This window comes from Geospiza fortis, unplaced genomic scaffold, assembly GCF_000277835.1.
Source record: "Geospiza fortis unplaced genomic scaffold, GeoFor_1.0 scaffold97, whole genome shotgun sequence".
Taxonomy (NCBI): Eukaryota; Metazoa; Chordata; class Aves; order Passeriformes; family Thraupidae; genus Geospiza; species Geospiza fortis.
In genome coordinates, this window is record NW_005054343.1 from 2,382,068 (window position 1) to 2,405,215 (window position 23,148).

Genomic DNA, 23,148 nt, shown 5'->3' on the forward strand with positions numbered 1-23,148 from the left:
ACATTTAAGAGGATTAATCCAAATAATTTTAATTCAACAAAATGACCTTATGTAACATTACCGAGGAATTAATGAGAATTCTCTCATGTGGGTCATCACCAGCCCAGTGGATTTTTTTTCCCTGAGGGATCTCATTGGTCTCAGGCAGAGCGTGGACAAAGTAGATTGAGTATGTAGCACATTGCATGGGATGAGACAATAAGTCACTCGGAGCAGGAACACTTTTTCCTTCACTGAATTATTATTTGGGAATGCACAACAAAGAATGCAGCTGTCAGCCTCCTCTGGTGCTATTTGAAACCCTTTTGGCTCCAAGGCTTTTTCCACAGAAAAATGCAATCTCATCTAATGCAAATGCTGCTGCAGGAATCCGTGTAGTCCAGCTGTCTTTTTTTAATCAAAAAAAGTCCTGATCTAATTGTTTTTGACTGTGTTTCTTTGCTGTTCTTACTGAGCCGAGCAGGATGCATATTAAAACTAATTAGGTCCATGTAGGGTATTCAATATTTGATCTTAATATTAAAGGCCCCAGGAGAGGGTACATTATCAAAGTTAACTGACTGCAAATTTCAGTAAAACCAAACTATGCCAGTGGCCTGGCATTGCATAAAACCCAAGTCTGTGCTGCTCCCAGCTTTGTGCAGGACATGGGGGTCAGGGACAGCCTCTGCCTGCACCCTGCTCCCACCCTTTGCTTCCCATCTGGGCAGATCTGCCTCTCAGGAGCAGGAGAAACTCATTTGGAGCAGGAAAAAGAGGGTCTGTGCATGCTTCTGTACTAGCTAGTGTGCTGGGTTTTTCTTCCTCTGGCCACACCCCTACAGTGCCATCCCCTATCTGTGCTGTAGGGGAGGGGTCTGAGGTTTGGGCTGGGGACTGAGCCAGGCACTGAATCCCTGCAGTTCCATGCTGGGAGTCAGGTCCTGTGCCTGTGTACATCCGTGTTCCTCCCCCAGCTAGCCCATAGCCTGGCCCTCACCAGAACCAGCAGCTCCCAGGAAAGGAGAAGCTCATTTATGTTCATTAACACTTGGGAGCAGGATGGTCCATCTGGGGACCAGTGGCCAGAAATCTCTGCAGGAAAAAACTTGTTCAATTGCCTCAGGTGGGTTGAAGCACTGGTATGGTTGACTGTGCACAATCAGTCTTGGTGTGGGAAATGCTTATTGTCACGGGTAAGCCATGGGACAAGAGGAAATGGCCTCAGGTTGAACCTGGAGAGGTTTAGATTGGCAGTTCAGAGGAATTGAAGGGGTTGTCAAGCACTGGAACAGGCTGCCCAGGGAAGTGGCAGTCGCCATCCCTGGATGCATTTAAAAGATGTGTAGATGTAGATGTGACACTTAGGGACCTGGTTTATTGGTGGAGTTGGCAATGCTAGGGTAAGAGTTGGATTGGATGATCTTTGAGGTGTTTTCCAACCTAAACAATTCTATGATTTTCCTGACTTTGTAGTGTTAAATTCCAAAGGATGACTACCTCCCTATTGTGCTGGGTGGAGTATTAGCACAGTAGCTGGCTTTGCTCTGCCTGCAGAGCCTTGCCTTCTTTTGAAGTATCAGGACTGGTGTCTTTCATTCATCAACACTAATTAATTACTTTCAGGATGCAGTAGACTGTTTACGCTCTTGAAATTGTTTTATGCACACACTTGAAAACAAAGTATTTCACTCCACTGCTTCCTGTTGAAAATGTAAATGCTGAAACAATCCTCACACTGCAGAGATGGGAAGGTCATTGGTGCATCCCAAATGTGGGGTGCCAAAGCCAGCCCAACACCCCAGTCCAGTGAAGGACATATAGCAGGAACCTCAGCATGCAGTCCAGGAAATCATCTCTCATCTCAGCTACAGCATTCAGCTGAAGCAGGGATCACCACTCGAGACAGCCCAAAGACAAAATTAGGCATTGATGTGGAACTCAATTGAAAAATAATAATAATAATTAAAAGAAAACTAAGAGCTACTTCCAAACAGCCACAGGGCTGCAGGGACACAGCACCATGTTGGGAATGCTGTAAGTGTTTCTAGTTTAGAGCTATATTATACTGGAAATAAAGAGTATTCTGTAAATATTTTATGCACCTGAAAACAATCTGAAATCAAAGGTTTTGGGGAAGATACAGTATCTGACTCTTGTATGTCTGGAAGCTAATCATTTTTGGCTCAATAGCCACTTGTCTACAGACAAAAATAAGATGGTAGCAATGTTGATTCTGAACAGACACAAGAGAGTTTCTTATAACATCATCTTCAAACTTTTTGGCCAGCAGTTAAGGTGCAGCAGCGCATGGCTGGCTCTAAAGAGACTCCATGAAGGCATCAGAGGGACTTACAGGCATTAGGCACAAACTGAAGTGCCTTAGAGGAGCAAGAATGCTTCTGCCTTTTACAGGTCTGTGAAACTTCTGCAATTGATTTGGGTAAGCTTGGCCATTTCCAGGGCTGTAGATTTTGGCAGCATTTCAATCGCCTGATGGATTTGCTTATTTTTTAACATGAACCATCTGGTTAGTTAGAATAATATCTTTGCATGCAAGAAATACTTTGGTGGTAAGAATTCAGTTTTGAGTGACCCAAAGGTATTTCCTCCAGAAAGGAGATTTTCCCCAGCTGGGTGTCTATCACAGGGCTTCATCAGTATTTCTTGGACCAGTGTTAAAAGTACAGGTTGAAAAAATTATGCTTTTTAAAATGAGCTCCATTTGCAGTTTTTAGATGACCCTGGCTAAGGAAGTTGTTTTTATTTTTTTAAAAAAGGGCATGTAGGCAAACAGTCATCTTAATTTTCATCTCAGAGAATTTCTTGTGGGAATAGGATGTACAACATGTCATCCTAGCGCAGCTGGGGGGAAGAAGAATGAGAGTTTAGAGAGATTTGCACCCTGTCACGGAGGTCTGAACTGTGCCTTTGCAGTCTTTGAACACAAGGTCATGGGCATCTGCGTTGATTTAGTTTAACATAATCCAGGAGTTTTTAATCGCATTTCAGGCTATTAAATGAGTGAGAAGAGAATCACTGGAATTTAGCTTCATAACTCCCCTGTAAACAAAGTTTTTAACCTCATATCAAGATAAAAATAAATTTAAAGTAGCTGATTAGCAGGAGATTTTCCATCAGAATTTGATCATCCTCCTCTCTACATATTAAAGTCAGATTTTGTGCTGTTTTTCCCCATTTGCAAACAAAGATTGCAGAGTTTTCTTCAGAATTAGATTTTTTCTTTTGACTCAAGCTCTGCCCAGCCCCACCAGAATGACGTGCCTGATTCTGGGTAGGAGACAGGAAAGATTATTTTTGAAAGAAAAAAGGGGGAAGAAGGGAGGGAATAAAAATCAGAAAAGTTTGCTGAGCAAAAATAGATTTTGTGATGTGTGTTGGTTCCAAGATTCCCCATCTAAAATCCACATTGGGTCAGTCTATACCATAAACATGAATGTACTGATGGGACTCAACAGCCTGAGCAAAAATGTGTCTGTGGACAAATTCTCTGTTGTCCCTGTAATGCCACCTCCCTTCTGCCATGGCCCTCCCTTTTACAGAGCATTTTACACCCACCAGCATCATCTCACACTCTTTGCATTGTCCCACAGTGTTTTGTGGACTTGGAAGAGACCTCAGGTTTCCTGAGGTGGAAGGAGATGCTGCTGAGGATTCAGAGCCACCCAGGCTGGAGGGAACCTGCGGGTGCCACCCAGGGTGGTGCCACTGCCAGCCCCAACCAGCTCAGTGCCCCAGAGCCCTGAGAGATGGAACTCCTTGCCAAGGCACAGGACTCTGTAGGAAAGCCATGCAATGACCTTTAAATTCTTTAATTTGTCCAGGCGAAGGTGAGGAGCAGGTCTGCTTTTACAGGAACGGGACTGTTCATCTGTAAGGTATTTGCTTGCGATACACTTTGAGTGTAATAATCTCCTGGTGATTTCTTGCCTGGTTTTATTCAAACAAATCACTGTAATTGTAGGGATGTGCATTGATATGGGAAAACTTCATTCAGCTGGAAACATCTTGCTGATTGAAAGTAAATCATCTTAGGTAAAACAGAAACAGTATGGGTTTTATTTTCTCTGGTAGGCAGTTGGAAGTTTATAAGTATGTCTTTCACAGTGATGCAGACAGTTTGAAGCCACACAAAGGTCCCTGAATTTTGCAGGAAATATTTCAGAGGCATTGGCTTGAGGTTTTGGAGTGATGACAAAAGGGCAGGAGATGAGACAGGGCTGTGTCAGTTGGGGCATGAGAACCTGCATGTGAAGCTCTGAAAAGGATGAAGGCTGCTGAGCACTGGAAGCAAGAGGGGGTATCCACAAATCTCCACTGCTGAGCATGCCACTCCTCCTTCTGGCACAGAAAGGACAAGTTTAGGAAGGCTAAATGCCTTCAGGTCAGCCATGTTGAAGGAAATTCTTAGTGCATACTTATAGGCGCCATCTCAGGAATACAAACACTTCTCCTTGAGAGCTCTTGCAGGGCAGGTGAGGCACCAGAAGACAGGAAAAAATGTAAACATGGTGCCTCTCTCTAAATATAGAGGGAGAAAAGAGGAGTAAGAATTATAGACCAGTCAACTTCTAGAAGCTTTCAAGAGAATTGAACTATCAATCATGTAATTTGCAACCACCTAGAAGATAAAAAGGGAGATGAGTGACATACAGCAAGGATTATACAAAATTAGGCATGTTAAACTAGTCTCATTTGATTTCTCAGCAGAAGTAGGAGAGCAATAATTGGTACCATATCTAGATTTTAGGAAGGGTTTGTCAGAGTTCCACTGGATTTTTAAAAAGTGACCTGGAAAAATAGTGCAGATAAATCCCTTACAGGTCTTACACAAAAATGGGTGAGTAGCACAACTCATTCCCAAAGTATACAGTTATCAGTGGGTTATGGTCAGAGCAGAGGACTCTGTCAGCCAGGAATCCACTGGGGTCTGTGTCAATTTCTTTCTAAATTTTCATCAGTGAGTTCATCAGTGAAGAATATCATTACTTACCCCTGGCAGTGATATGGAGCTGGTAGAGGTGCTTCAGCACATCAGAGGATAAACTTTACAGCTTCAGATGATCTTGGCAGACTGGAGATGTGAGGGCTGGGTCTAGTCTGGGGCACTGTGCCTCAAAAACGAAGAGGAGGACCTGCTTGAGAAGGTGTAGTGAAGTGTCAGTGTGTTGACTAAAGCTGGCTCAGGTTGGAAGGGCTCGAAGGAAAGCACCAGAATAGCTTGGCTGGAACTGAGGGATGGGAATGACAATGACTGTGGCCTCTGCTCCAGGAAGTTTTCAGGATGATGGACAAGTATTTCCCTCAGGAGTGACCTGGGCAAAGTGGCTCCTTGGTGGAATCAGCCCCCAGCTGAGCTGCAGCCCCAGTGCACTGGTGGGCTTTGTTCAGGGCACTGTCCCGCAGCACAGGGGCCGTGCTGTCAGCAGGGACAGGCACAGAATCATCTCTGGCTTTGCCCTCTTGGTGCAGTGGTTGTGGAGTGAAAGGCTAAAGGCACCTAAGTGCTTTGTTGAACAGAAGCCAAAGCAAGCTGCCACACAGAATGCACCCCCTGTTTCCAAGTATTTCATTTATTTTGTAATTAAGCAATAATTGCCGAGGCACTGGGCACTTCTTCAGGATTAATGACTTGCTGGGGGATGGCAGAAGATCTGATCTGCAGTGCAACCATTTTCTCCAGCAAATACCTGCTTGTTACTGCCATTCTGAAATGAGTACAACAACAAAACCTGCCAGCATATGGGTTTTGCTGTTAGCAGCTGAGGAATGGGGAGCAGACATTAATGGGTACCTTAGGCAATCAGGTTGCTTCAGTTGTCTCTCACCATTCCATTCAGAGCACAGTGTTTTATTAGTCACTTGGTGAATGAAATGGCTTTTTAATTGCTCAGAATCACTTTTTTAAATTACAGCACTTTATCCCCCCTCTAAAGCCCCTGGGAATCCTCTTAAATCCCTTTTCTTCCTTTTCCCTGGAGAGAACCAGTTTTAGTGTGGCAAAGAGGAACCTGCCTGCAGCAGCTTCCTTTGTAATTCGGACACTGGGAAAAATATATGCCATTTAGAAAACAGAGGATTCACATTTTTGGTGCTGAAAACCCTCTGCTCCCATAATTTGCAGGTTGATTAAGGAGTAGCTTACCCTGCCTAAACCTGTAAAGGTTTTACAGTCTTGGCATGCTGGTCACTTCTGTTAGTTCCTACACCTGTATGGTTTTAATGGTCAAGCTCAGTACAGCACACAGACCCCACTGCTTCTTGTGTCCTGTGGCAGCAGGAGCTACCTCAAGCCATGTCCTATAGCAAGATACCTCCCAGGAGTAGTGTTGGAGCTTTAAATGTCCTCTAGACAGTAAAGCACAACAGCAGGTGAGAAGAAAGGTGTATCCCAAACAGGTGAGTGGCAGCATGAGCATTTCCAAAGCACTGTGGAAAAAGCTGCTACAGGATTGGAGCCATCACATCACCAAGACAAGCAAATGGAGAAACACTTGTGAAAAGCATAAAGGACAATAAACCAGTTCACAGTGTCCTAGCAGGCTTTGGAAGAGGAGTCAGGGGGGATTTGCTCACTCAAATATTAGGTAATGTGCTCACTGCATGGTTGATTAATCCATAGGTACTTCCCACAGCAGAACTTCCATACTGGCATCCACAGTGCTGCTTGCAGTCTCCATGGCTGCCTTCTAGAAAGATTTCACACAGGATCAGGGTGTTTTTTCTCTGCCCCCTTTAAAAGTGCCAGTTTCACTTCTGTGTTTGAGTGACGGCAGCATTGCTGCCCAGCCACAATGTGTTCACTGAGGGATCCCAGAGCCACTCTCCATCCCTTAATTCTGCCCCCTCAGCACAGGGATCCCTGTTACTCAATAGGGAACTTACTGGCTTGGAGTATTTAGAAGTGAAAATGTCAGTAATCAGCTTCATGGCACAAAGCTAAAAAGGGTTTAAACTCTGAAAAAGACCAGAAACCGAAGCTCACCTCTTTCCCCATGCAGCTGTTCAGCCCTCTTTTTGCCTTCTGAATTCCTGAGTTGATGCCTGTCAGTAAAAGCCAGACACAAATCCTGCCCAAGCGGTGGGATCGCTCTCATCTCCTCCATCCTGACCAACAGCTGGACCAAACAAATTTCAGCAGCATCCTCTTGAGGCCATTACACTGCCCCTTGTGCCTGTTCTCACCCTTTCTTTCTCTCTCCTTGTGTTTCCTTCTCTTTGTTGCTCAAAAACCAGCATTTAATCTTGCTTGCCCCAAAACACAGCCACAAGCCAACCATCCAGAAAAAATGAATTATTCCTGGTGATGTTTTTATGAACCGCCTGCCTGCCTCCCATGGGACCCCTGCTCTGCTGTGCCTTGTGCTGTCATGCTCAGAGCTGGGAGGAAGAGCTGCTGTATACTTTCTCTTGAATTCAAACAGAATTGATGCAGATCCTTTTGCCTTGTGGCCCCCATAACTCTTTGTGTTGACTGCTCCTTTTGGCAAAGAACACATTTCCCAGAAGTTCAGCAACTTGTCTGACTAACAGTAAATGATCCATGAGAACCAGTGCTGATACATGACTCTGCTGCCCCACCTCCTTCCCATCACTCAGATGCTATTGTTCCAAAACTTCACCACGACCACTGGATTCACAGGAAATAAAGGCTACAGAGTACAAGATCTGCTGTTGCCCATAACTCCATTAAAATCAAAACAAGCTATTGAAATTTTTTGGGCAAATTGTCAAGTCTGGATTTACTAAGTCAGAAAGGTTTTCATCCATCTTTGCTCTCCTCAGTTTAGGTGAGGGGAACCAGCAGCCCCTGTGCTGTTTCCGGCACACCAGCACCATTTGCCTTTGCTGGAGGGTACCCAAGCAGAGGGCTCTGCCCAGTTCCTCTGATCAGTAGCTTAAAAATATCCTGATCACCAGGACTCAAATCAATTTATTTGAATTATTGTCTGTCTGAGGCTGTCTTTGCTTGTAGTCATGTTTTTCCAGGACTCAGGTGTTGTTGAGCAGCTCCTCCCAGGAGCTCCGTGTTCAGTGTTGAGTAAGCAAAGGTTGAGGTGGGGACAGCAGAGAGTCAGTCACTTGTGTTAGAAAACCTTTCTGTGAGCTTCACATCAGGGGAAGGAGATCTCTGTTTTGGTCAGCATGTTTCTAGCAGGCTTGTTCTTGGTGTAGTCATCTGTTAATAACTCTGGGCTGGCATCCAGCCCCATTCTCCATCCCAGCACTGGATCTATTGCAAGCTCACGGTGTGAGCTACTGCTCCCGCTCTCCCAGGGGATGCCAGCACTTGTCGGGACCTTTGATGTTGTGTATTTGATTTAGGAAAAAAAAATCCTGCTGCAGAAAGGGTGCTAGGTTTTATCAGAGACCAGATCTGTTACTGAAGGACCCTCTGTTGTCCAGTGACATCTGAGGATGAGCAAACAAGGATTTCATTTTAGCTAAGCAGATCATCCTCTCTTCTGACATCTAAGACATAACTTATGTCTTCACTGGGAAGAATTATTGTCAAACACAATTAGTTCTGCAAATCCTAGTTGTTTTTGGAGACACATCCAGACTTGGTTCTGGAGTTACTTAGAGGTGAATAAATTACAGGGGTCGGTCTCCTGACCTAAGCAAGGGACTGCAATAACTTGCTCCATCAAATAGTTCCTTTGCATAGTTTAATAGAGACCAATGCACAGAGCATCCAGAACACAGAGCTGGTAGGACTCTGGGTCACATTCCCATCTTGTTTGGGGAAGGGATAACATAGCATGCCTTGAAAGCAAAACAAATCTCAGCAATTATTCTAAAGGAGAGAGAAGGAGGGAGGAGAAAGTGTGGAGGGTAAGTATTTTAAGTGCTTCATAACTAAGACACTTCCCCCCTCCATGCCTGAGTCCTTGTGTGTACCGGGGTATTTCAACTCTGGTTCCTTTTGTAAGATACCCCAGAAGTTACTACTACTAAAAGGACTAGACAAGAACTAGAGGGTTTCTATCACTTGTTCCAGTGGTTAAGATCTGATCTGATGGTCATTTGTCCACATTGAACATATTTCCATAGACCTTGACTGGGAAGGTATTGTAGGAGCTGGAAGCCTCCCCACTGTGACTACTGAGCATGTGAACACGAGGTGCTCCAGGCTTCAGTGTTTGCAGTTCATTTGGGAAGGACGTACCATATGCACCAACTGCGCACAAAACCTTCTTGATAGAGAGCAAAAGGGATGCTAATTCCAGCACTGGGCTCAGACACACTACTGGTGAACAACCAGAAAGGTTTAAAAAGAAATGCTGACTAAATTAAGTGAATCAAGCCAGCAGATGTGCTCTTCAGAAAAGCACAGCTGTCTTTTAAATGTCTCTCCCACTGAAATTATGTTCTCAAGAGTTTTTTGTCCTTTGCATTCTCCTCAGGATCATCCATGAGGATGGCTTCTCTGGAGAAGACGTGAAGCAGTACAAGCCAGTGGTCTACAGCAACACTATCCAGTCCCTGGCAGCGATTGTCCGTGCCATGGACACCCTGGGCATTGAGTACGGCGACAAGGAGCGACGGGTGAGTTCAGTCACCACTGCCTGGGTGCAGACGCTCCAGACCATGAACAGGAGGCACTTGCACAGTCTCAGTGCCTTGGAGGGCTAAGGAGGGAGGGGAGATTTACTCACTGCTGTATGCCTCCTGCACATGCATTTTGTACAACAGAGAGACAATTGCATGGGATGTGCCATTTGTACACTTAGGCTGGGAAGTGTAGCCTTGGGGACCACTGTGTCACAAAAGGCACAATCTCTCATGCCCTGGCTCTAGTCAGGCCAGGGAAGAAAAATAATCTGTTGTCTAGGGACAGCCTAGACAGATCTACTGGTAGATTTGAGAAAACAGTGAGAACATGTGTCCTGTCTCCTGTGCATGTGCTGGACACACAGGCTGCATGGACTGATGAATCAGGGAGAAGTCTTGCTGCCATTCAAAGCCCTCCCACCAGCCTGCTAATGTAGGAAAGCTTTTAGGATTAACTTCACTGGGCTTGACTTGCTTCTACTCACACATCCCCCATTTAAGTGTACCCAAACAGCAATTTCGGTTGCAAACAAGGGGATGTATTACTTCAGCAAGGTTGGTATGGACAGGCTCTTAGGCAGCAGCATTGGCATCTGTCTTATCAGAACAGCTATGTGATCCTTGGCAGCCTTCTTGTACCACACACCTAGGCCAGCCTGTCTTTTACAGTTGCTAGTCTGTGATTACTTTCACCAGCTCCCTATTTTTAAACAATGGCTCCTCTGTGAGGTGCCCCTGCCAGCCTCTGCCTTGCATTTCTGGCTCAGGCCAAGCCCACACAGAGGAACTCAGAACCCTAGAGTGGAGTCAAAACCACCCTTTTTGCATGCTGCAATCCCAGAGAAGGTAAAACTACTTGATTTCACTGGAAATAAAATAATTTCAAATTAAAGAACTGGTAAAGGCAATGTCCTGTATGCCAGTGAGTTTGTCATGACTATTTTTGGGTAGCTATCAAATGACAGATGTACAACATACTCCAAACTCCTTATCTGAGTGTTGATAATAAAAGCATTCCCTAGAAGGGATGCCAAAATCCTGATGTGGTGTTACTGTATGAGAAGGTACCTTATTTCTCCCAATCACAAAGAGGTACTTTGATTTCTTTGCATCTAGGGATTTTCCCAAAGGAACTCTAAATCCTGGAGACATTTCCATCCCCAACGTGGAGATGATGCCATAATGGAGTTCTTGTGAGCTTGCCGAGAACTAATGCTGATGGCTTTCAAACTGAATGCATTAATCTGTTGATTACTCAGTGACTCAGCTCCCAGCAAGGCAACGTATCTCACACAGCTAAAACCTATGCTAGGAAAACAGAAATAACTCATTCTCCATGTCTGATAAATAGTCTGTGGCTGACAGCTTTAAAATGTATTTTTTTTTAAACACCTAAAGTCCTAATTTGAGGAGGGAAAGCTCGTCAGTGCTTTAGTGCCAGGCCTGGCACAGTACAGGGGGTGGAGGAGGAGAGCTGTTATCAGGACTGCCAGGAACGAGAGGTGGAGTTCTGAGCTGAACAAAATGTTGTGTCCGTTCATATTCCCGTGGAGAAGATGCCAAATGTTCCTAGGGTTGTACAATAACTCAGGCTGCAGAGGAGCTCAGGAGGTGTCGAGCCCAACCCCTGCTCAGGTAAAGTCTAAGGTCAAACCAGGTTGCTCAGGGCTCTACCCAGTTGGGTCTGAAATCATTCAAGGATGGAGACTTCACACCCTCTTTGGGCACCCTGCTCCACTGCTCTTTCAGTCCTCATGATGAAAAGTTTCTCCTTATGTTGAGTGTGAACCACTGTTGTTTCAATTTATGCTTTATGTCAGTAAAGACCTTGTATGATGCTTTTGCAAAGTAAAAAGTAGTTTGATTGATTTCTCCCCAGCCTTGTTTTCCCTAAGATGTAGTTCTGGAGGAATTACTCCTGTCTTCCAATGCTGTCATGCTGACTGTGTGAGACAAGCCTGCCACAAACCACTATAAACCAAATCACTGTCTGGAGGGTGGTCCAGTGTATCTCTTCCCTTCATAGATGGCAGAAATATTTCTTCATCCAGCAGCAGACAAAGGAAAAGCAAACCAAGAGGAAAAGGGAAACTAAGGGAAGGAAACCAAGCCACTTGCTCCTTTCTCTTAGGCACAGAAAGTTGCTGGTATTAGTATGAAATAGTATTTATTTTAATCTTACAAAGAAGCACATGGCTTCTGCTGCCCTGCTTTTGTTATTAATGCACAGCTGCTAAAAAGAGAGGCCATTAAAGAGGCGATTTGTTGAGTATTATGCTGTGTGGTTCATCCCTTTTCAGGCAAAGCTTTTCTATTTTAAAAGTCACTCCTCAGCCAAGGGTTTCCAATGCAAATCTTTTAGTGGGGGATTTTCCCCTACTCATCACTTAAGCCCCCAAAAGAAGGGAGCTCAGGAAGAGGAGCCAAGGCTGTGGCTGCTCCAGCCTGATTCAGCAGCAGGGAAGGAGGGAACTTGGGCCTAGGACAGGTTTTCCCCAGAGACCACGTGGCTATTACTGCTTCCCCCATCCCTCTTTCTGAGAGATCATCTTCACCCATATCCCTTCCAAATGGTACCTTGACCATGATCAAAGCAAAAAAAACCCCTCCCCTACTTAATAAATGCATGTTATTGACAGAAAATAACCAAATCCTCTCACTGTTCTCATTTTTCTCTTGCCCATTATTGTACCTCCAGTTTAGTCTAATAGAAGTGAAAAGACTGGGGGAAGACTAAACCCCCTTGCTTTTGGCGGTCAAAGCAAGATCAGTGCTGGAAATAGGACCTAAAAAGACAAAATAAATCACAGAAAGCATATGCTCTAGGTCTTGCTGACCTCTCTGCTGATAAGGATTTGTCCCCGGGTCGAGAACAAAACAGCCTAAGTATCAGATTTCCCTTTTATATGTGCTCCTTGTCCAGGGCAGTGGGTTTTCTTGCAGCTTTGCCCAGCTCACGAAAGTTTCATGGCCTGTGGGCAGCACCCAGGTCCTTGTTGTGTGACCTTCAGCAGGGGAGGCAGGAGCACATCCTGCCAGCTCACAGCACATTATCCCTGTGCACAGCATGGCAGGCCAGGCTGAAACTCCAGAAAAGCTGTGCAAGTGCAAAGGAACAAATCCTTCACCTGTTACAAAAAGGCAGGCAGAAAAGGAGCATCAGTGAGGAGACAGGAGCCAGCTGCAGGAGAAGGGGCATCTGTGGGTGTTGCTCATCTCCAGGGCCATCACTGCCCTGGGTCTGGATCCCTGACAAGACAAGGGGTTACGCACAGGAAGAGAGGCTGAGGCTTAGTCTTGCCTGCCTACTCAGGACTCTCCAGCTGCTCTGTAGGGCACTACTCAGTCCTTACCTTGATAATCAGATTAACAGGCAGGAAAGAGTCAGGCTGTAACATGTAGCCTGTGGATTAAATGGTCCTCTAAAGTGCAAATGTATTAATAAAACAAGCTCCTCACTGATTCCATTTCAGTGTACTCAGGCAGAGGAAATGGGAAATGGAGGTTTGAAACCAGGAATCTAGAAGTCAGTCCAAGTGTTTGGAAAGGATCAAGCAGGAAGGGCAGGGTAAGGATGGGTTTTCATATCTCTGTCTGAAAATCTGGTTCTGAAGTCCGGCTGCAGAAACCCCAGCCAGAAGAAGCATAAGGTCTCTTCCTCTGTGGGTTAATGCTGACCCCAGAACCCGCTTGGAAATGCAGACTTGCAATCCCACTTTGGTGAAATGGCAGAGCTGCAGCCAGGCTGGGGGGCCTGGGGGGTGTCTTCAGGTTGGATCGGTCCCAGGCTGCAATGGGCATCCTGCCCTGTGCAGGCTGGTATGAAAGAGCGTGCTCATATTTTCATAAATCAGACAAAACCAGACTGAAATTGTTCAGAAAGTACTCAACAGAGAATGCAAATATCATTTGCATGGCTCAGATCCAAGTGTTTGAGGTGAGAGGTCATAGGTTTAGCACTTGGGGTCCAGAGGTGGCAGGCAGTGATCTTCACATTTTCCCCAGTGTGAGTCTGGACATGTCTCTGCTTCAGCTATGAACAGGAAAACTAAAAAGCTGCTGAAATGTTAAAATATTTCTATGGGGATTTGTTTTTTCTTTCGGACTTTGTAGCAAAATGTGTCTGTGGTGACCTTCTGCTATGTATGGTCTGCAACTCCTGAACTGTAAGCCACACAAAGATGTGCTGGGACATTTTAAAATACTGGCCAGTAGCCTTGACAAAACCCTTCTGTAGTGTAATGAACAGCCCACCCGGGGCGGCTGGCAAAGAGGTCCGTGTCAAATCTGCTTCTGAACAGAGAGGTGCTTGTAGAAACCTGGTGCCTCCAGCTCCTTCCCCTCTGCACATGCCAAAAGGGGGATTTAGGAGCTGCCCTCTTCCTCTTGTTCTTGCTTGGCAGTGGCAGGAGCAAAGTCACAGCCACTGTCACCTGCTGCCTTCGCTGGAGGGGAGCAGTGTGGGCGAGGATCTCTCTGTCATAAGATCTGCTCTGCATATCTGGCTTTTTGTACTTGTCAGCTCAAGATATTGCGCTACTTCATTTGAGTCAGGTATCTGTTTAGACCAGCTGGCACCTACTGTGTGTCCCCAACCCAAGATTTCTCAGAAATGCAAAAAGGCTGCTAATAACTTCAGGGAGGGCAGGTGAGGTTAATCAGGCACTGCTGTGCTGGTAGGAAGCTTCCTTTAGCTAACTGGGTGATGATCATGGGGATGGACACAGGATTCCTGGGCTTGTGCTGCTTGACTGAGGATGCAGCCAGTCCTTGCTGGTCTGCTGTTGTAAGTGATGGGAACTTAGGGCTGCTTTGTAGAAGAGCAGGGTGGAGTGGAAGAAAAGGGAAAACAGAATAAAGAGGTGGCACTAGACATGCCATTTTTACCTGGTGTCAGCATTTGTCCAGATATCCAGCTGCAGACAGTGTCTTCTTCGTCACATAGTCACATAGCTGTGACATAGTCACAGCTCACATATAATCATATTTGCTGTACTGTGTCAGACCCAGTACAAATATCCAAGTAAGAGTCCAGGACAAATATTTCAGCCTGCCCTTCATAAAGGTCTGTCACTGTTCCATTAAGGCTGCAGCCATCTTTCTCACACACCTCCCTCTTGGTCCTTCTACAAGGCACATTTCAGTAGCCATTATTTGTGTTTCTGAGGGGTGGGGAGCAAATAAAGGGCAGGGCATTTCTTGAGAGGTGGGAAACATGAAACAGAGAGGAAAGCACTTGTTATTGTCACAGCCTGCCTTGTTGCCAGGGAGATGCTTGGCTCATACAAGAAACGCTTGTGGTTGCCAGCCAAGATGGCCAATGTATTTGGAATCTTTGCTGCAAAATGAGGGTGTGGGAGAAAGAGGGAGACAGCAAAGAACAAGGGAAAGCTCAGAGTGAGCTCTGCCTGCGTGGTCACAGGGCATGACCCATATGCCTCATGGTACCATCTCTGGAGTCTCTCTAAACAAAGCAGCAGTTTCTACATTCTTAATATATTTTCCTCCTTTGAAAACCCCTTGAGCCCCTGAAAATACAAGATCTTTTCTAATAAATGACAGCACTAAATTAACAGCAGAGCACAAAGGCAGTTTATGATAGCACTTTGTGCCAGCTGAAGGAGTTTGGAACAGTCTACTTCCATGCCTTTGCTCTGCTGCTTAGGGAGAGTCAAACTCTGTCATAACCAGAAGGGATCCCAGCCAAGTCAGCTGAGACCTGTGGCTGGACCTGGGAGACCTTGCTTTGCAGCAGCAGCAGCAGTACAGCCTGGCTCTGTGCTCCTGCAGAGCTGAAGTCATGATCATCAAGTCTATAACATACAGTGATCTTCACATGGCAAAAAAGATCCCCTAGAACCAGTGTCTGCTTTGCTGTACTCATGCTGCTAATAAAGACAGGTATTAGAAATGAGAAAAAGCTGCTGGAGTCATGGCTGCAAACACATCATGGCCAGAAAATGTAGTAGTAATGGTAGAAACAGCTGGATGCTCTAGGCAAGCGCCTGAACCACATGGCCAGTGTGCACCAGAGGCTGTACCAGCAACCCTTCTTTCAGCAGAAGACTGTTAATCACTCACAAGGCTCTAAAAAGCCAAACTTCCCCAGGGTGGCCCAATGTACCAGTTTTAGTTTAAATTCCTAAAGAATGAAAGAGACCTCTTGAAATGGATCCAGAGGAAGCAGGAGGTGGGCGGCAGTCGCACAGCGCGTTGGAAACGTGCGTGGTGTGGAAGGCAGCCCACTGGAAGGTGCCACCTTGCTGAGCAGTGATGTGCCAGCTTGATGGTTTTCACATTGGTCCTGTTTCAGGATGATATCTGCGGTGTTGGCATGGCAACCCTCACTCTAAAGTAAACACTGGATTTGCTTTTTGGGTTCTCCTGGACGTGGATGGTGAATGGGCAGAGGACAGGGGACAGGGTGGAATAGAAGTTCACCTGGTCTTCCAGTCCCTCTGCGCAGTCAGAAATCTGTTTCTAAGAAAACACATTTCTGGGGGAAAAAAGTATTGTGAAGGACTTCAGCGTCATTTCTCAGGGAGCCAGATGAGAACAAGAGATGTGGTCACACCTTAAAATGCCACCAGATCTGTTTCTTTGGTGAGCACTTGGCATCAGCCAGGCACTGTAGGTTGGTGATACTTGCTGTCCATGCTGCCTTCCTAATTCTGAGATGAATCTTATAGCTAAATGTTCTATAAAAGCACTGGCCAGAGCAGATTCCATCAATTAAAACCAGCCATTTAATTTTCTTTTGAAGAAAGGCAGAAGATTAAGAGATGTCTCAGGGGGTCATTGATAAGAGAGAGACCACAGTCACCTCTTTCCAACTCCAAGCTCCAGACTGAGTCTAATCACATCTTTGACCATTTAAAGGCTCTAAAGAAGATGGTGCCAGAGTATTCCCAGAGAAACACAGTGAGAGGACAAGGCAGCAGTCACTGGTGCCAGGAGAGTGAATTAAAGTCAGGGATGAGCTTGGACTCATAGTGCTTTCCCTCTTCTCTCCATGGCATCAGGAGAGATCAGGGCAGTCTGCCTCTGAAGGATCACCCATCCCTTTGGGTATCAGATGAGTGTAGTGATAAGAGAGGTCTGAGGACGTTTGTGTATGGGAGGATCAGTGAAAATAGAAAATACCCAAAGGGCAATTTTTAAATTATGGATATTGCCTTCCTCTTCAGCCAACCACCAGCAGAAAAGCATCTGTGATGAGTTCTCCTGGCATTGTCTGCTCCCTGGGTGGTGGAAGACGCAGCCTCTTCAGGTGCAAATTGATCTCTAGAGATGTTAGTTTTTCATGGTGCTTCTGCTGTCAACTGCCATTTCAGGCTTGATTTCTGAGGAATTAACAACCCTAATCCTCCAAAGCATCCTTGAAAAGGATCCTCACCTCCTCTAAAACTGTCAAACACCCCTGTTCACCTGTGAAAATGCTGACCCCATGCCACAGGGAGATGAGATTTCCCTCCTCCTTGTGTGCAAGCTTTCTCTTTTCACTGAGAGAGGGATGTATTTTTCCTCCATGAGCTTTATGTGCTTGATACTGATTTTTTGGATCATGCAGGGAACATTTTTAGTTTGAAAAGAAGAAACCCCACCCATTCCTGTTCCTTGGAAGAAGGGCTGCGTGCCTTCCCCTGTATTTGTTACACCTGAGATTTGTTATTCAAATTCAGCCACAGTTAGGGCTGTCAGAGCCATGGTGTGACAAGGAAAAGGCACAGAGGGGAGGGTGAAGCAGACATGGGACTGTAACATTTGTGGCAAATTACTGAGAGGTGGAGTGCTGCTTTCCATTCCCACAAGACAGTGATGGAAGACAACTTCTCTGGAAGCCCCTGGAAAGCACCAGAATGGGACAGCACAAAAGACAAACTGTTCAAAAATATTTGGCAGATGGAGCAGAGCCCTGAGAAGGGGCAAACCTTGTTCCTTGAAAAGGGGCTTCCTGGCAGCTCCTGGGTCTAGGGTCATGAGAGAGCTGGCTGCACACCCCATTCACTCCTTCTTGGTGGATGGCCAGGCCAAGGCATATTCCATCTTATGGAAGGGGCTCAGCACAGCCACTCCCCACAGAGCAGGTGGCAGTGGCCTTGCCCTGGGTGCCACCTGGTGTGGGTGAACACAGGCAGATACTGTCTGTCCTTCATGGAGGCACTGAAGTTAAACACTGGCATGGCAGAGGCTTCAAAGATGTGTTTCTGCCTTCATGGGTGATCAGGCACTTGCTGAAGTCCTTCTAGAAAGTCACCACCATGTTTGAGACTGAAGTTCAGGTTGCATCTGGCCACAGCCTTGGATGCTGCCTTCAGGTATGATTGCAAGTCAGCTTTCCAAGCAGCAATTGCAGATAACTACTAACTACTCAGCACATTTCAAATACATGTCAGTTATTAAGTAGATTTATTTCCATCTCTTCTGGGAAATGTTGGGAAGCACTGCTGAGTCACGCTGCTTACTCACCAGTTTTAGGAATGCCATTAAAAATATTTATTTTTCCACATGCCTTCTATGATGTTCCTATTATTTGAATGTTTCCAGATGTAAAATGAAAACGTTTGTGTAGGGTATTCCTGGCCTTAAACAGATCTCTGATGTGTATCACAAAAAGGTATAAAACAAGGGATCTATCCCTTGGCTTTGTTGTATGATGCTTTTTCAAGGGTGGTGATGAAGGGTAATCTTTGCTCCAAAATGGCAGGAGCACAGGCAGGCTGGACTTGACACAGCTTGGGATGGAGGAAGGAGAGTGTGAGCAGCTGCTTTGTTGTGCCCAAACACGTGGGAGAGGAGGGACATGGAACATGGAACATGTTCCTTGCTAACATAAGATGCTCACAAACTCAGGGCTTTTTTTATTCTGCCATGGTCTGCTCTGGCCAGAGACCCCAAAACAATGCAGCCCCCAAGGGGCACGATGTCAGGTGCCCCTGCAGGAGCACCAGTCCAAGGGCACACTGAACCCGGGTGCTTGGCCACCCCGCACTCTGTGAGAGCAGGTCTCACTGTCAGCTTCAGCAGGGAGGTGTGAGAAGGCCTTGCTGACAGCCCACTCCCTTCACACCCTGGAATGAACCCAGACAAGGCAACACACTGGAGCAGAGGAGCCATTTCATGGCCTGTGGCTGTGAAGTCCCATCCTTCCAAAAGGGGAATTTTGCTGAGCTGGACACAGAGCTCCCAGCTGATTGCTGCCCTTAGGGAAGCTAAAATGTGCCCATGCTGTGCCCAAGCCCCACCCAAGGGGAACCTGTCCCTCCAAAGGGAGCAGCTGCTTCTCGTGGGCTGGATCAGCTGAGAGTGGGATGGCTGCCTTCCCTCACAGAGAGGCTCAGTGGGGTGGTGGCACCTCAAACGTGTCCCTTGCACTGCATCAATCATGGGGATGGCAGAATGTCTGCCACACATGAGGACTTTATTACTCAAATACAGGTTTTACTGAGGCTATTAATCAGTATTGTGTACCTTGGTAATAACTGATTAAAGATACCACAAGGTAAATCATGTAACAGCTGCAATTACTGCTTTGACCTCAGTCTCACTCACTGAATGTGATGTGAGGGTGCCTGGCAGTGCAGCAGGGACCAGCCTCAGCCAGGGCTGCAGGAGCTCAAAGATGCCATTCACCCAGGTCACAATTGCTGTGGCAGGTGACTGGGCAGAAGTTCTTGGTGTTCCATTGAAAGGAAGGAAAGAATCAAGCTCCAAATGAAGGTTAGAAACAACAAATCCTCAAGATCTGCTGTGAAACAGTATCATTTTGCACCTTGGCAATGCTCAGCCTTGTGGTCAAAGTCAGAGAGAAAATGTGGAGGAAAAAAGTGCAGGATATGTGAATTAGCCTGTGTCTGGTTTAGGGTTTTTGATAGACAGTCACTATGGGCCCCAGGACAGCTCATCCTTCCCCAGCAGAGACCCACATCACATCACGTCACCCCGGAATCGCTCCAGGCAGCAGCACATCCCTTCCAAGTGTCAAAACCCACTCAGGAGCCAAAGAAAATCTCACCCACAGGCTTTGAACACATTTCTCCCTTTTTGCTGTGCTACTCGTTTTCCAGGGCTGTAGGAGTTTCTGGTTTGCCACACATTGTATCTGTGTTGACGGTGAGACTGTTGCTAGATAGTTTTCCCTTACTAAGAAATAATTCCCTGAGGTTAGCTATGTATAATTAAGTCCTCATTTGCCTACAGATTGGTTTAAGACTAGATTAACTCCATTGATTAGAGGGGAATTACTCTTGATTTTCACTGAGATCGTGGGAATGGAGACTCAAGTGACACACAGGAGCAATCCTACAGTAAATGCTCAGGGTAGCTGCATGGTTTCACCCACCTTTCCGTGTTTGTCACCCACCTTTCTGTATTTGGAACCTCCCTGGGCAGATGTTTGTTCCTTTATGTGAACTAAGTCAATTTTACATGCTGAATACACCTTACAGATGTTCAGTTGGGTATTCAGGTTGCATGGTCATATATGTAACTCCTTAGTTAGTCTGACAGTAGAACTGGAGCAAGACTGTCCTCCAGAGAAATTGTTCTGGTTCAATGAGGTTTTACCAGTAGGGATGGGAGGGGACTGTACTGCACAGAGGAAAAGAAGCATCCAGCAACAAGAGAGGATACAAACAGAATTACATCTCTAAAATAACCCTTTACATGTTTGGGAAGGAAAAAGGGTCCCATCCTGCTCGCTTCTAACAGCCAGCATCTGCTGTGCTCCAGAGAGAAACCTCAGGAAGGGCACAGCAGGACACAGCCATGCTCACTCCGTTTGGATCACAGCTCAGCCCTGCTCCCACCCTGTCTCTGTCCGTGCCATCAAAGCCAAGCAAAAGGAGGCAGTGGCAGAGAAGTAGAGTTTTCTGAGTCCAGGAAAGTGTTTGGCTTGCCAATTTTACTGTGTTTTTATTTAAAATTGTGAGAGCTTTTAGGGCTGGTAGATGATATTACAGGCAATAAAATATTTTTTTCCTGAGAAGAAAGAGATGCCAGTAGACACCATCCAGTGAGTTTGAGTTAGTTCTGTAAAGTTACAAATTATTTCTTCCAAGTGAGGAGCAGGTCTCACGTCTGTTTCTCCCTTCCACATGTCATCCCATTTGTGGAGTTTTTTTCTTTTCTGCAGGGCAGGTTTGCAACACAGCCTGTCTGGAGGTGCAGTGTGACATTGTAAATGCCAAAGACAGGGGAGTTTTAAGCTAGTTTTTCCTCCCCACCACCTTAGCCAAAGGTCTCACAGCCATTTTTCTTCCACCTTTTATTCTTTCTTATTGCTGTTAGTGGTCCTATAAGCTTTAGAAAGCTTTTCTCTTGCCAAGTTCCTCTGCCATGGGTGTGTTTCTAACTGGTGATATCTGTGTCATCCTCATTTGAGTTCCTTGGTTTTCAATAGGCTTTTGTCAACTCCAGCTGCCCTCAATGCACATTGCAGGCAGCTCCCACCAAAACGGAAGCTTCCACCTTTTGCTAGTGAGTTCAAGTTCTGCATCTCATAGCTGTTGTGGCTTTTGAGTCTTCCCACTCTCACTTCCACTCATGAGATCCTTAACCCAGGAATTGGCACGAGGTTAAATCTGCTGCCTGCAGTTGGGGTGTGCATGCTGCTGTTGCAGCTTTCTTCATTTAATTTGCTCCAGAGACAAAAGTCATACCAGGGCTGAAAAGACCATATTCAGCATTACAGTGGATTGTGAGCCAAGTTCAGGCAGGTCTTGTGACCAGTGAGTAGGCAAAAGTCCTTATTTCCTCAACATTCTCTTCAAGAACAGAACCTTGGGGAAGGCTCTAGGACGATTTGTAGCAGCATGTAAGGCTCTGCAGGGCTGAGCTTTTGGATCAGATGATCTTTATGTTGTTGCAGACCAAGTGTTGAGCATCTTCTATTTCCTGTTGGTGATGCAAGCAAAAAATTTACACCTGTGAAACAATCCCAGCCCTGAAGCCCTGCACAGCATACCAGGAGGAGGAAGCCTGTCCTCCAGCATCAGGACTCTGAGCAGTTTCAGCATCAAGGCTCCCCAGGCCATGATGTTTCAGAAACCAAGACACATCAGACCCAAACCACAGCTGTGCTTATTTCAGTCATGTATGCACAGACACTGAATCAGCTTAAAAGCCACTTCTTGGGGTGACACCCCTTTTCTGGCTCTCCTCTTCCCATTCCTGAAAGAGCTGTAGGGTGCAAAGCCTGGCCTGCTCATGCAGTGTCTGGGCTCAGTGTCCCCCAGCTGCCTTTAACCACAACCAGTCCAGCCACCACAAGACACCTCTGACTGTCCTTCCCCAGGCACTGCTGCACAGCACAGCCACGGAGAGAGCCATGCCCACCACATTCCAAATTACCAGAAAGAATGATCAACTGATACATTTGTATAAAGAAGAAAGATGATGAGGAGACAGCTGCTAATGGTAATTCACACAGGCAGCAGCAGCTCTGAGCTGCCCTTTCACCACTAATCATCTGTCCCCTAAAATCCTGGCCAGGCAAGACCCCCTTCTGGGGTCACACTGCTTGCCAGCACACATTTTCAGCTTCCTATCCCCAGGCCAATCCAAGAGCACAAAGGACGGAGTGAACAGGCCATTGCACTGTGTCCCTTTCTCCTTTGCCATCAACTTTGCAAAGAAAGAATGGACAGCAAATAAACAGTAAAGGCTGATGGGAAAGGGAACCCTATCAGTCCACACTGTCATTATCTGACTTGCCTTGAAATCCTCCAAGAGATTGCCAGAAATTAGTTCCAGTGCTCAAGAGTCTTCAGTGACCCTTTAGGAAGAGAAGTGAGCTCAGGCTCCAACTCCCACCACACAGCATCAGCTTTCTGCAAGCTAAATTCCAGATGTAAACAGATGTTTTCCCCAGCCGTCCATGCAAACTCTATTATACATGTCAGGCAGCACCAGCACACCGTGCAATTCTAAGGCCTTTTCCATAAGAAGCTGGAGGGAATTGCCTGGGATTGGAAAGAATGAGTCCAGCAAGACAGAAAAATCAGATTCCACTTCATACTGATTGTGCAGCTCCTAGTTCAGACCACGAGTTACTGATCAGTTTGCTACACTCAAACCACAAAGGAGGTTTAGTAGTGCCAGGGCAGTTTCCAGTTCATCCCTAATCTCCCCCACCAGCACTGAACTGCATTCTTCTCTTGGCTGCTCTGGAGAGGAGGGATGATCTATGGGCTAAAGAGTGGGGCCTCATCAGGTGAGCAGAGGCAATGCTGACTTCACTCTCATCTTCCTTGCTGGACAGACAGCTCCTCTCCTTTGGGGGAGGAGCTGGGGTAAGTATCACTGCTTCCTCTCAAGGCAAGTGGCAGGATTCAGGTGAGCTTTGCTCAAGTATCCTCTGCAAATGGCAGCCAAGCCCAGGGGGTACCCACAGGGAGACACCAACTTCATTTCTGTTTCCTCTCAGTTGGCCTGGAAAGGGAGACTGCTAATGAAATGTGCCCATTAATGCCTGTGATAAAGGTGGTAGCACTGAGAGATTAAATTCTTACAGACCCACAGAGACTTGAGGGTTACCACAGTTCTGGGCTTGAACCAGACATCATGATGTTGTGTGAAACAACTTGCTGAACC

At 46.2% G+C, this 23,148-nt stretch overlaps 1 protein-coding gene across 1 annotated transcript in view; it reads left to right on the forward strand.

The window, feature by feature from the left end:
- Positions 1-2,206: 2,206 nt before the first annotated feature.
- GNAO1 (G protein subunit alpha o1) overlaps positions 2,207-23,148 on the forward strand; it is a 92,023-nt gene continuing 71,081 nt past the window's right edge. Inside the window, exons 1-2 of the mRNA XM_014307733.2 lie at positions 2,207-2,277; positions 9,408-9,549. Of these exons, the coding sequence (XP_014163208.1) occupies positions 2,207-2,277; positions 9,408-9,549 (213 nt within the window). The remainder of the gene's footprint in view (positions 2,278-9,407; positions 9,550-23,148) is intronic.